This window comes from Canis lupus, chromosome 4, assembly GCF_048164855.1.
Source record: "Canis lupus baileyi chromosome 4, mCanLup2.hap1, whole genome shotgun sequence".
NCBI classification, from domain to species: Eukaryota; Metazoa; Chordata; class Mammalia; order Carnivora; family Canidae; genus Canis; species Canis lupus.
Window position 1 is genome coordinate 21,652,649 of NC_132841.1, and position 14,115 is coordinate 21,666,763.

Consider the following 14,115-nt stretch of genomic DNA (forward strand, 5'->3'; position numbering starts at 1 on the left):
TTGTCACTGGCCCCCGAGGGCCTGGTAAATGGGAGCAGATTACCAGGCCCCGCCCTAGGCAGAGATCCATGCTAAGCACGGTGAGGGATTCCGAGATAGGGATCCCAGGCCTGCTTTCTGGCAACTCACGGTCCAGAGAGACAGATTCCTATGAAGGCAGATCGTGCTAAGCTCTCATCACAAAGCATCATGTGAATATGGGTGGCGGAAGGTAGACAGATTAATTCCAGGTTGGGAGGAGTTTGGGAAGTCTTCTGGGAGAAGACAACCTGTGAGCTCAATCCTGGCAAATGGGTGGGTGTATCAGTTATCTAAAGCTGTGTAACAAACCATCCCAAACTTCCTGGCTTAAAACGAGGATTTATTTCCATTCTGGTTCTGTGGATGGGCCATCCGGGAGTGCTGCTACTCTCCTCTGGACTCACTCATGCAGTTGCATTAGATGTCAGATGGAGAAGCCTCCAGATGTTGGGTGGCTGGTGCAGGCTGTGGGCTGGGTGGCTCTGTTCTCCCCAACATGGCCCTCTCAGCGCCCCCCAGTAGGCTGTACAGGGTTTCCTACAGTATGGTAGGCCCAGGGCAATGTTCAAACCTGCCAAGTCTGAGTGCACAGGAGCTTTTCCAGAGTGGTCATGGGCATCATGCTTTCTGATGTCCTATCGGTCAAAACAAGTCACATGGCCAAGTCATGCACGTCAGTGGGGGGAGGGGAGGGGACTCAGCCTCCCCTTCTTGAAGGAGGAATAGCAAAACATTAGTGGCCTTTGCCAAGCCACCACTGTGGTCCTTCAACCAGCAAATCTGAGGGGACCTGGCCTTTCAGACAGGGAAACAGTGTGAGCAAAGCCCAGAGGTGGTCATTACAGTAACAGTAACATGCAAATCATCTCAACAGTAGTCACCACTTACTAAATGCCTACCGTGTCCCGGGCTGTCCTTCGATGTGACCGAGCTGTGGGGCTGTGGGGCCAGTACTGTTCTCCTATTCAACAATTGAGGAACTTGAGGCTTGCCTAAAGTCTCGAGGCTCTTAAGTGGCAGAGCAGGAACTCAAGCCCAGGCCTGGGTCCTTCCCGCAGTACCACCCACTGCAGGGAGCCTGTGCAGACCTCCAGACCCCAGCACCAGGAGAAGAAAGGAGGCAGGAAGGAAAGGGAGGACAAGAAGGGGGAGGGATTTGGGAAAGGGAGAGACTGCTCCGGAGAAGCACATTCCTCGGACTCTATAATCCGGGGCTGCCATCACCGCATTGTTTTATGGGTGCTTGGGGGGTGAATGGCAAGCCCGGAGAGACCTTTAATTAGTCCTGCATAAACTGAGAAGTTTGTATGGTGTCAGGAAGTGGAAATTATAGCCTTTGCGGTTGCTTCCATCCACGCACACAGACTCAAAATTTACTGCCTCCTGGTGCAGTGCAGGCGCAGAGGTTCCCCCAGTGGCTGGCCACCCTACTGTGGTGGGCATCTGCATTCGAGGGCCAACTGGAAATCTGGTTCATCCAGAAAGGAGCTTGGGGGTCTGTTGTCCTGAGGATGGGAGGCCTCAGCTTGAGGCTGGGGTGTCATGTGACTCTCCGGAGGCTACAAGTACCCGTCCCACTGTCCCAGCCCCCCTGGAGCTGTGGGTGTCTTGAGCCAGTGACCACTATATGCAGGCAAACGTTTGCTTCCCATCGGAGCTCTGAGATAGAGGCTCATGCCCAGGGGCAAGTGCAGCAATACTTCTCATCTCTGGTTCAGCCAAAGTTCACTCACTCCCGGTCCCACCTGGTCCTTACCACGGCCCATTAGAGCTCATTATCCCCCTGGTACAGATGAGAAGTTCAGAGAAGTTAATGCTTTGCCCAAGGTTGTACAGCTGGCGAATGTTCATGCTGGAACTGGAAGCCAGGTCTCGCGAGCCCAAGCCCAGAGGCCAGTCTTCTTGTCCAAGCACAGAAGTGAGCGTCTACTCAGAGGGTCTCAGCCCAGCCTGAGCTAACTGTGCACAGACCATCCTCTCTGTGCCTTGGCCAGGATGTGGGGGCCTGTCTCCCAAGCTCCTTCTCTGTCCGTCAGTTCTTTTTCTCTCGCCTCCTCTCTCTGCTCGGGATGGGGCACTGGGGTGGGGACAGCTAGAGACAGCTGGAGGCTGGGCAGATGGGTTTGCCCCCACCCCACCACCCAGGGAGGAGGGAGGGCTGGCGGTGAGGACACCAAGCTGGGACAGAAGCCATGGGACCGTCGCCTGTGTTTAGGGTGTAAGGGGAGCTCATGGGGTAACCAACAGACCCTCCACATCTGCTTCAATTGCTCTGTCCCAGCGACTTGATACACATGCAGGGAGGCCTTTCTTTCAGCATCGGTGGAATTTTACTCTTAGCAAAGATGTTTCCTGGCCTGCAAAGTTTGCTAATGATTAGTTCCGTCCATCACCACCCCCACCCCCAGGCAGCTGGACCCAGCCTAGCATCCTCTCAAAGGCCAGCCAGGCCAGCAGGAGCTTCTTCTCTAGATCCTTAGGATCAAAGCCCGGTGTGGCCAGCAGGCCCCATGCCGCCCCCCAGCCCTGCTTGGGACCAGCCCTTCTGCCTAGACACTGCAAGTAGTGTTGCACACCCATGTGGTACCAATTTGATCCAAATTTATGGCCACCGATCTACTTTAAATATGTTGTAAGATGCAAAGTGTGTTTAAAACATTACAACCTTGGCTCTCTTTCAAGGGGATGGATGGGTATTGTCAGACTATATGTGGATCACAAAACCTGGTGAGAGCTTATCTGCAAGCGTGTCGGAGCTGGTCCATCTGACATGGCAGCGGGGGGGTGCATTGACGCACGGGCGGTCTGGGTGGTAAGGCTTGGGGTTCGCATGAAGGACCGTGACTGAAGCACACAGTCCCTTCCCGCAGGCTGGGGACTATGCGTTTTCAGGCCAGGGGAGGCAGGATGTGAGAGCCTCACGCCAGAGCTGCTTATAGCTGCGGTTACTTCTGCTGTTACTTACTGGAGGCTATGGGGCTCCCAGGGGAGAAGGTCAGATGGGCCCTAAGGTCAGATGTCTAGGGCACCAGGGTGAGGGCGAGAGGACCAGAAGCTTGCCCACCCAGCCCAAGTAGGCCCCCCTGACTCTACAGCCATGCCGGTCCTTCTCACCCCTCCCCAATCCTTCTACAAAGGGGCATGATCATTCCTAAACCTAATTTACAGATGAGTAAACTGAGGCCCAGAGAGGTGAGTCCAGGAAGTAGCAAAACCAAGTCCTTACCCCAAGGGACTTTACTCTGTGGGCCTTATGAGCGAGGAGAAGGGGCAGATGCCATCATTTCCAATTTCCGGGAGGCCCCTCCTCCCCTAGAAAGAAAGAAGGTGGAAGCTGAGCTGATGTTCCTGAGAGAAAAGAGGCTGTAGCTGGATTCGGGCCTTTCTCAGAGCTTCCTAGCCTCTCTGCGAGCAGACCTTGGGGCCCTTGATGCATTTCAGTCAAGGAATCTGGAAAGTGAAGTGTTTTGTTCATTGGCACTGATCCCCCAAATTATTCCCCCAAGGAGTTTGCATAGTCCCGCGACTTCCATTAAAGGCAGGAGAAGACAGCCTGAATGAGGCCCCCACCACTGCCATTCCTGAGGCCCCCGTACCCCTCTGGCTCTCAGAGGGCCTGAGGAACCCCAAGCTGCACGCAGCATTCACGTGCATGCAGCAGAGCACTCCATGCAGACGGAAGCCGTAGATGCAGGAGCCTTCTGGGGTGCGGACGGCACTTTCTTTCAAAACCATGAAATCCCACCGGGGACATGCAGACCATTTCAATTAAAGCAGATCAGGGATCTGAGACATGGGCCTCAGATCGGAGGCCTCGTGGGGGCTGAGAGTCTCACCCTGCCGGCCTCCAGCCCCCAGCTTGTGCTCTCTGGGCCCTGTTTCTCCCACACTCCAAAGCCCACGGATTAATTAGAGCTGACTTTTCTTTTTGGAGCTAACTACAAAATCAACCGATCTCAAATCGAGATTACAAGCCAGCCGCCCTTCCAAAGCCCCGGCCTTCGATGGGGCGCCTGACCCCGGTAATTCCCCAGATTACTTCCTGCCGGTCCTAATTACCAGAGGACCTGGCATCTCCCTGGTTCCAGTCCTCTCCTGTCTGAAGCTGGCTAGGGCAGCGAGGAAGGAAATGAGCTGCCTTTTCCTGGAAGGGAGTCCTAGGAACCCTTTAGGGCAGAAGGAGACGTGAGCCCGCCTTGCCTGCTTTCCCAGCCCAGGGAAGGGCCCTGGTCCAGGCAGAGGCCAGAGCCGCCCGCTGGCCTCCCCCTGCAGCCCTGCGCGCCCAGCTCTCAGACAGGCCTTCCTCCTCCCTGCAGAGAACAAAGAGTCTGTGTGTGGAGCTGCTTCATCCGGGCCCTCCCCTGGTGCAGGGCTGCAGCGGGAGCTCCACACGAGGGAGGTCCATTCATCTCCCCACACTCCCCTGGCCTGACCCCTGCTTAGCTGGGGAGCTGACCTTGAAGCCCCCCACCTTCCTCCAGACTACGTCTTCTTGCCAAGTCCCTGCCCTGCTCATTCAACAAACAGTAAATCACCAATTAAGAGGCCACTCCCGCAGGACAGGAGTGTGGCCATTTTGTGCTCCAAGGAGCTGGCTTTCATCCTGTGGTCTTGGTAAGCGGTGGGTCCCTCCACGGAAGCGGGGACCAGAATAGCCAACGTACTGAGGCCGCAAGGCGCTCCTGTGCCAGGCTCAGCTGGAGAGGCCCCGGCATGGTACAAGTCAGGACTGTACCATGGTCCAGGTCATGGGAGGCAGCCCCCTCCCTACCCACCTGTGCTCACCCAGTGCTCTCTGAGCCACAATGACTGGAATCTACCCCTTCCTGGCCAGCAGCGAGGCACAGGTTCTTGGCAGCCTCTTGGCTAAAGAGCCAGGCTCCTCGGTGGTGGGATGTCCCAGCCTGGGGTCGCCGGCTTGATTCCACTGCAGCCTGTGCCAGCCATGCTCTGAGCACCGTGCAGGTGCACAGAGTGCCCACCTCCCCAGCTGCAGAGTGGCCCAGATAGCATCACTGGGGGCCCACTGGGGGAGCCCCAGAGTCCTACTGGGAGGATAAGGAAAGGCAAAGATAGAGGGGAAAAATAGGAGACCTCAGACTTGGACTGACTAGGAGAACGCCCTCTGTACCTAAGACGAAGACACTTGACAGTTAGTGAATCTAAATTCAGCACAATTCCAAACTTAGACCTTTCTTTTTAAGATTTTATTTATGTATTCATGAGAGACAGACAGAGGAGAGACATAGGCAGAGGGAGAAGCAGGGTCCCCTCGGAGTGGGGAGCCTGATGCAGGACTCAATGCTAGGACCCCAGGATCATGCCCTGATCCGAAGGCAGACAGTCAACCACTGAGCCACCCAGGTGCCCCTCCAAACTTAAAACTTTTAAACAGGAACACTTTTAAGAAGGGAAATGTGGAAAAAGGAGCCTGTACATATGCCCTCACAAAGACAAACCGAGGGGAACCTGTACAACAGAAGTATCATGGACCCCCTTTTAGCAATAACCACCAGAAAGCCCCTTCTCGTTCCCTGCAGACAGGTGCCCTTGCCCACGCCACCCTCAAGTCCTTGACAATGACTCTGCTCTGTCTCACCTCACAAATCCAGGCATTGGCGCTTCCTGGCGTAGAACCGGGCCGGTCCCCAGGTCAGAGGTCAGGCTGGGGTAAGCCCAGCCTGATGAGAGTGGAATGAGCCTGCAGAGTGGGGTCAGCCTGGGGCACCCCTGCTTCCTGCCCGACAGAGGGCTGGGAGTGACGGAGGCCTGGGATGGGATCAAGAGAGCCTGGGTCATCTGCAGAATTAAGAGACTTGACCCAGAGGGCAAGGAAAGGGCAAAGGTCAGCCACACTAACGAGGAGGGCTGCCTGCTTAGGAGGCTCCAAGGGGCCCCGATTTCCCTGGGGCGGGTAGTTTTGTCTTTACACACAAGCCAGCGGCCCGGACTGAGGACAACCCCAATTAGCGGGGAAACCCTCACTCCCGGGGTTCGCTCTGCACTGCTCCTGCTGAGACTGGAGACAGAAGCCCAGAGATGGGGCTCCAGCAGACTCCACCACCCCCCTTGCCAAAGCATCTGTGGCCATCCCTGGGTGAGGGGGAGGAAAGCAGAGACCCACTGAGACCCCCTCCTACACCAGCATTTTCCCCACAAGCTCAACTCCCACCTCAGTGGCCTCGCTCTGGAGCTGCCCACAGACCCAGGGTCCCCTCCCCAGCTCTGACCTCTCTTCCCACTAAAGGCCTCAGGTAGGCGGGGCTGGGGGTGGCTGGAGAGAGGGTCGGAGCAGAGGTCTCTCGTCTGGGTGGGTGGGAGCTCTCTGGTCTCCACCCAGAGAGGGAAAGAGGCTTACCTAGGGTCACAGGGCCTCTCCTGACTCCCAGCCAGGTCCCCCAGCTGGAGGCGAGAAGAGGAAGGCGGGGCACCGAGAGAAGGCTAAGGGGAAGAGGAAGGGCCAGGCTGAGCTCCCCCCTGCACCCCCCACCTCAGGGGACTCTGTCCTCGGGGCTAAGTCAGTTGGGTTGGGCCAGCTGGAATGGCAGCAGGAGATCCTGGTCCTCTGAAGGAGAGAGTGGCCCTCAGCTGGCGCCTCTGAGGAGGGGGCTCTAAGGGATCCGCTACACTGGCCAGACTTCTGCCGAGGTCCTGTGGCACCCTCTGCTGGCCACAGAGAGACCTGGGCTGGCAGGCGGAGCCCTGCCCGGCTCCTTCCTCCTGGCACAGGGCACGCTTGTGGTTAAAGACTCAGTCTGCCCAAGAGCTGCCCTCCTATGCTGATCCCTTCACCCTCGTGGGGCACGGACCTGAGGGCCCTCCAGCAGAGAGGGGCTTTAGAATCAGCCCATCCGATGCTTGGGGTCGGCTTAGAGAAATGGGTACTTGGGCTTTGGCAAAGACCTGTGTTCAAATCCCTGCTCTGCATGTCCTTGGCCGTTGTACCTGGCCCCTCTGAGCCAGTTTGCTCACCTGTGAAACAGGGATAAAATCCATGGCCACATTGGAGAGGAGTCTTGGAGACTGAATAGAAGAGAGATGTAAAGGCTTTAGCCCTGTGCCAGGCCCCTGGCAGACACAGTAAATGGCCTATAAGAGGCATTTCCCAGAATTTGGCGGCTGGGCCAGACCTCAGGCCCTGACTTGTCTGCTGCGCTCACTTCCTGAGGGCGGCTCCACTAACCTTGCCTGTGGCTCAGGGGTCCTGGTGGGCCAGGGTGAGGAAGGGCTCCTGTGTTTGGAGCTAAAGCTTCTGGGCCTTTTGCAGAATTAAGAGACTTAGCCCAAGGAGGATGGAGGTGAACCATCCCAGGCAGGCATTAGTTCGTGCCTGCAGATCACAAATGCCAAGTGGTCCCTGCTGCGCCCCGGAACCAGCACTGGTTATGGAGCACAGCAAAAGGCTTCACAGAGGGGATGATATTTGACCAGGGCCCCCAACAATGAACAGGGTGTTGAGTTGAGGGAACATCAGAAAGGCATAGAATTCTGGGGCACCTGCGTGGCCCAGTGGGTCGAGCATCCAACTCTTGGTTTCAGTTCAGCTCGTGATCTGAGGGTCGTGAGGTCCAGCCCCCCATCAGGGCGTGGAGCCTACTTGAGATTTTTTTCTTCCTTTCCCTCTGCCCTCCATCAAAAAGCACAATCATCCTGAAAATGAGTGGTGTTTCCAGGGAAACAGGGAATAGGTATCAGGATGTGAGGAAGGCTGGGAAGGAAGCGAGGACGGAATGCCTGGCCCCCTTTCTAGAGTCAACGCCAAGGAGCGGCTGTTTTGAAATAAGGGAGTGTTATTGTCCGGCCTGGGGAGCTTACCCGGGTGCCAGCGTGGAGACCCAGTCATGGAGGAGAGAGGTTGGGAGAAGTTCCAGCTTTGGCCAGCAGAAGGGTGGATAGGACTTCCCATAAGATGGCAGAGAAGGGATGAGGACAGCGGAAAAGATGCAGGCCGGGTGGGACCTGTCTCGCCCTCTGCCTGTGAGCCTGCGGCAACTGCAGCCTGGCCTGAGGCCACCGCTCTTGGGTCCTGAGTGGGGAGGCCGGTCTGGGACACGTTCTGTCAGGACCCCACGTTGCCAACCCCAGCCTTCAGATGCCTTCAGAGGCCTTCAGATGCTGGGAGCTGCAGCAGCGGATGGCAGCCACCTGTCGCTGCAGGGCATTCAGAGCCCTGGCTGGGGCTTATCTGGGGTTCAGCTCATGGAGACGGGGGCTGCCCTCCTTCCTCTCCTGCGCACCACCCCCTTCTCTGACACAGTAGGTTAGTCTGGACTCGACTTGACCTCCATTTGTCACCAGCTGTCCTTCCTGAGCTCACACCTCCGCCCCACAGATTTGGCATTTTCACGAGGAGGTAAAAGAGGTCAAGGAGAAAGATGGGACACTGCTGAGGTTGAGAGCAAAGCCCACAATGTCCTGAAGCCCAGCTCTCTTGGTACCTCTGGATGAGTTCCAGGCAGCGCCCTGCCTCCACCCCTCACCCCCCACCCCGCAAAGCACCGGCTGGCCTTCTGCCACATAGGGCCAAGACCCACATGCCCTCAGAAGGAGTTAGATCCAAGGAAGCTGGGAGGAAGAGGAGCCCAGATGAAGAGGCAGGGGGGCAATCTGCCCTGTGGCCCCACCAGCAGGTACCACTAGAGCAAAGCTACTGGAGTGATAATGGAGCAAGAGGTGCTAGGTGGCAATGAGAAGGAGGGGTGCACAGCTGAGCAGTCACGTGCACCCAGGCCAAGGCCTCGGGCAAGTAGGGTCCTCTTCTCAGCGTTTCTTTTCTTTCTTCCTTCAGGGAGAACGAGGCATGCCAGGGATGCCGGGCAAACAAGGAGCGAAGGTACCTGCCCCTCACCCCATCCCCCGCAGCCCCTCCCTGAGCCCCAGCCAAGTTCTGGAAGCCCAGCTCCTTCTCCTTCCCATGTCGCTGCGAAGCCATGAAGACAGGGCACACATTTCCTCCCCCGCCCTCTCCCCTTGCCGTGCCAGCCTGCTCTTCCAGGCAGGGGTGCGTCTGTCTGGCTCACCAGTGACATTCACCGGCGCCCCCCTGGTGGCCAGACCTCCTCCTCCTGGGCACCTCTGGGTCATCCAATAGTTTCTCCAGTAAAGCCTAGCTCTGGCTGCAGTCCCCTGCGGGGAGTAGGGACTCCCTACAAATCACCTCCACTTGGGATTTATTAAGTGGTGCGTTTGGCAGCCTCAAAGTGGTTGGTTTGAGCTCAAGATGTGAAAATCGGGTTCACTCCCAGCTGCTCCCTAGTGCATGAGGGCACAGGTCCGGAGAATTCTCTATAAGAAGAATCCCACCTGCACACCCAGAAGTCAGCCATCTCCCATTCTCCCCGTCCACGCGGCTCTCCCTTCCACCCCCTTCCCTTCCCATCTCCTCCTCCACCTTTCCTATCCCACTGAAGCCCTCCCCACATTGCACCCCAGAGATGCACCCCCACCTGGACACGCATGGGCTCCCCGCCAGGAGGGCCTGGATGCTGAGGATGTGGGCAGGGAGCCTGAGGGACTCACCTGTGCTGCTCAGAGCCTCTTCCTTCCTCGGGGCCCACGCTCCCTGTGCCAGACTCAGCCACCCACCTTTGCTGAGGGATTGCACCTCACATCCCCTTGAGGGGAGCCTGGGACGCTGGCCGCTCCCTCTGGTGCTTTGCCCCAACTGCACAAAGTCGCCATGCCTTTTTCTTCTCTTGTCCAGGGAGCTCCTGGAATTGCTGTGGCCGGGATGAAGGTTAGTGGAACGTTATCACTCAACACATTAGGGGCAGGATAGGAGGAAGGGGAGAGGAAGACAGAGTTGGGGCTTCAGGGACTCAGTGGGGTGGTCACTGGACCAAGGAGGGGACAGGATTCAGAAACCTTCCTCTTAAAGCATTATGCACAACTTGAACAAGAGACATTTAACTAAGCCTCGCAGAGTAAGTAGGAAAGATTTATGAGCCTCAACGAAAGGGCTCACCACCCTGCCAGTGTGCAAGGGAACCCAGCCCTTTCCTTTATGCTTCGGAATTCGGCAGCTCTGTGCTTGCAAAGCTCCCAAGAAGAGAGCAGGAGTCCTGCCCCTGAACCCCACCCTAACCGCCCATTTGGTTGGCAAGCAGATGGGTGAGGACCCCCAGAAGCACAAATGTAGATCTCCCGGCAGGTCCGTGGACAGGGGCCACTGTACTGTGTCCAAAGCAGATGGCTATTCCTTCCTCTCCCTCCTTGTGGGGTGCCTCACTGGCCCTCACCCTTGCCATATCCCTCACTATAGGGAATTGAGGCCCAGAGGCCTCCTCTGGCCTGGGACCTGAAGCCTAGGCAGAGGGAAGCCCTGGGCTGGCCAGATGCTTCACCCACCCCGTGAGGACCTTTGCTCATTTACTCCTGCACTGGCTCTTACTCCCTCTCCCTCACCTCTTTATCTGAGTTTTCTTTTTTTCCACACAGGGTGAGCCAGGGACCCCAGGAGCCAAGGTACGATACAGAGGGAATGTTCTGGGCTACACGGAGCATCACGCATGGGGTGGAGGTGGCAGGGGCTGCTGTCGTTATGCTCTCCGTCCCCCTGAGGCTGGCCCGGAGCTGGGGACCTGACTGAGCAGAGGAGGGCCCACGCAGGCAGGGCTTGCTTGTCAGGAATGCCTTCCCCTCCCCAGATCCTGGCCTGGAGCTCGCTCAGTTTGCCTGCACACCAGCTCCAGCACGTAACTGTTGCCCCCTGTGCCTGCAGGGCTCTCTCTCTTGTCTAGTTTTATAAGGGATGTCACATGAAAAAAGTTTTCATGCCAACTATGTTTGGGAAATACAGAGATAAAAATATTTCACAGGGTTGTTTTTCCCCCTCTCCCCTCCCCCCCCCCAATGCAAGCCTTTTTAGAGCCTTTAAGATGCTCTTTGTACATTGGGAAGCTCTAAAATTGTTATCTCTGACGCAGCATTTTCAAACTACTTGACTAGAGCATCCTTTTTTTAAGAGGAACATTTCATGGGGCCAGTATTCTGGAAATGCTGGTTTACAATCACTGTCCACCGTACTCTTCACCACCACCACCCCTAATCCTCTTATCAGTGACTCTCTCTTCTTACTCCAAAGGGAGACCCAGGAGCAGCAGGGAAGCCGGGGCCCCCAGGTTTGCCAGGAAAGAGGGGGTAGAGGGTAGGATACTGTGTCTCTGATTGTGTGTCCCCTTCATACGGGCCTCTGCTGGTCCTCCCACCCCCTGCCCTACCCCCAAGGTTGGAGTGCCACCTGCAGTGTGTCCCTGGGAAGGGGGGAGTGCCGAGATGGCCTAGCACAGCTTCAGAAAGCCTGCGCTAGGGAGCACACCCTCCCTCCTCTGAAGCATTGCTTTCCAGGAGGAAAGAGCAGCAGAAGGAAGGCCTTCCTTCCCTCCATCCCCACTCCCTGGGGGCCTCTGTAGGGCAGCACCTGCATCCCTTCCCTTTAGACTTGGCCTGTTTCAGGGCATGCCCAGCTAAGGCACAGCAGGCACAGTCCAGGCACAGCCCAGGCAGGCCTGCTGGGGCCCCAGGACCCACTTCCCTCCAGTCACCTGGGCCTCCCCTAGCTTCCTCCCCTCCCTTGACGAGCTTCAGGCTATTTTGTCATTCAGCAGGTGGCAAGGGGATGACACTTAAAGACCTGGTGTGGCACCCTCTGTGTCTCCAGGTGGCAAATTATGCCCCGGAGCCCTCAATTTATAATATTACCTACAAGAACCAGCAGCCATCAGGCTGTAGGGAGAGGGGCTCTAGCGCTGACCTGGTGGGGTACTCTTGGAGCGCTCTCCTGATATGGGACACTGTGAGTGCACATGCCATCTTCATGGTGTTGAAGATGGAGCTTCAGGAGGCTTGGGAAGCAGACCTGCCTCTAACACTTGAGGCGATGAGGGGGGCTCATAGCCACAGAGCCTCTTCATCTGTACAGTGAGAGCAGGGCTCCATGATGCATGTCATGGTGGGGAAAGTTCTTCAGGGCAGAAGAGGATAGTTGGGGGGGGGGGTATTAGTTTACTGGAGCTTCCATAACAAAGGACCACAGAGGATGTGGCTCAAACAGAATCTGGAGGCTGGAAACCTGAGATCAAGGTGTGGGCAGGGTCGGTTCCTTCTGCAGGTTATGAAAGAGCAGCTGTTCCACGCCTCTCTTCTCGTGTCTGGTGGTTTGCTGGCATCCTTGGTGCCCTGTGGCTTGTAGAACTGCCACCCCAATCTCTGCCTTCATCTTAACATGGTGTTCTCTCCGTATCCATGTCCTTGTGCAAATTTCTCCTTTATGAGGACACCAATCCTCTGGGATTAAGGGCCCACCCTACTCCAGTAGGACCTCATGACCCCGCTGATTACAACTGTAATGACCTTATTTCCCAAGAAGGTCACACTCTGAGATACTGGAAGTTAGAACTTCAACATACAAATTTTGGGAGGACACAAGTTAACCCATCACAGGAAGCAAACTCCTCAAAATAGTCCTCCAAAGGAGAAGTCTAGCTAGATGGGTTTTGTCTTCCCTGGAGGCGGGGAGGAGGTAGGCAGAGACCGGGAGCCTCTAAATGCTGGACATTTAAAAAAATGAAAAGAGCAAAGCGGTTAAAAGGAAAAGCTTCCCCCAGCTACTGGCCTTCTAAACTGCTCGCCTCTCTCCAGGAGATCCCCAAAAGGAGCTAAATGCTCTTGCCGCCTCTCGCTTCGTAAATGATGAGGATATGGAAGCAGAACAATGATACAGGTCCTCCCTCATCAGTGGGAGGCTCAAGGAAGGAGTCGGGTGCAGGTGGGGGTCTGGGGGGAAACGGAGTCTTTCAGGAAATGGCTCACAGAGGGGCAGGGAGGCAGCAGAGAGGAAGCCAAGGCTAGATGCTGGTGGGGCTGGTGCCTTCCCAGTCGGCCTGGAGAAACCCTCACCTTGCACCATCTGCATTTCCCCCACAGGGCGAGAAGGGGGCTGCAGGCCCCCCCGGGCTACTCGGCCTCCTGGGGCAGAAGGTGGGTATTGGCAAGCTCTGAATGGTGGCTTCTATGCAAAGGCCTTGTGTTCATCTGCACCCACATTCCCGACCCTGAACATTCACATGGGCCCCAGCACTGGAGGTGTCCCTTCCAGACTGGGGGGAAGCAGCTAGAACACAGCCGGATTAGTGTCTGGGGTACCACACGGGAGGCCCAGATGGGCAAAAATGCTCATATGCAAAGACCAGTAGCTGTACCTTGTCAGATTTCTTTGCACCAACTCTGAAAATGTGCTCCCTAGTACCTGAGTTCCATAAAACATTCCATTAAAAAAAGAGAGAAAAGAAAACACTTGAGGTCAAATTAACGTGGGGAGAGCTGCATGAGGCAGGCCCCCTTGCAAGGTCCCAGGGCACTTTAGCCAGGCAGAGGCTCAGAGCACCCTGCGGTGAAGGAGCCTGTCCTGCCTCATTTTACTGCGTCTTCCTTAACAGTCCTTTGGCCACCAAACCCTTTTTGTCACATTTCAAATGTTCCCCACCCACTGAAGGAGGGGTTCTGTGGACACACTTTGAGAAACAGAGTCTAGACCCAAGGCATGATGGGTCTCTGGTTTCAGCTCCATTCCTGTTCCCCAGCGACAGCCAGAGGTCCATTCTCTCCTCAGTGCCCATGGCCAATGAGACCAGGCCGGGCTTCTGAGGGCCTCTGTGCCCAGCCTGGGCTGAGGGGCGGTCTGCTGCCCCCACTCCTTGGAACTGGGAGGGGAGAGAAGACAGGGATCGGCCACCCCCCTCTGGAGCTAGGCAGACCAAAGTGACGGTTACTCTCCCACTCTCCCACACTTCCACCCCCAGGGAGAAAAAGGTGATGCTGGCAACTCCATTGGAGGAAGCAGAGGGGAGCCGGGCCCCCCAGGGCTCCCGGGGCCCCCAGGCCCAAAGGTGAGTTTCCCTGGGGTCTGCTCTCAAGGGGGACGCTGACTGTGGCCTTTATCTTCAGCCCATTCTTGGGGACTCTGTTCTGGGTACCTTGTCTTCTATTCTGCTCCAGATGTGTGGTTTTCCCGTGGATTCTAGAAAGGCGATTTGGGCTGAGCTCCTGATTTTAAGTGGTGACAGTTTGACTATCCAAGAGAAACAGTCAGAGGGC

The 14,115-nt window shown here is 56.5% G+C and overlaps 1 protein-coding gene across 9 annotated transcripts in view; it reads left to right on the forward strand.

Annotated features, from left to right (window-relative positions):
* Positions 1 to 14,115, forward strand: part of COL13A1 (collagen type XIII alpha 1 chain) — an 80,354-nt gene that overhangs the window by 32,642 nt on the left and 33,597 nt on the right. For all 9 annotated transcript variants that reach the window (XM_072823404.1, XM_072823405.1, XM_072823408.1 and 6 more), the window contains exons 15-19: positions 8,810 to 8,854; positions 9,725 to 9,757; positions 10,459 to 10,485; positions 12,946 to 12,999; positions 13,821 to 13,907. In XM_072823404.1, the coding sequence (XP_072679505.1) occupies positions 8,810 to 8,854; positions 9,725 to 9,757; positions 10,459 to 10,485; positions 12,946 to 12,999; positions 13,821 to 13,907 (246 nt within the window). The remainder of the gene's footprint in view (positions 1 to 8,809; positions 8,855 to 9,724; positions 9,758 to 10,458; positions 10,486 to 12,945; positions 13,000 to 13,820; positions 13,908 to 14,115) is intronic.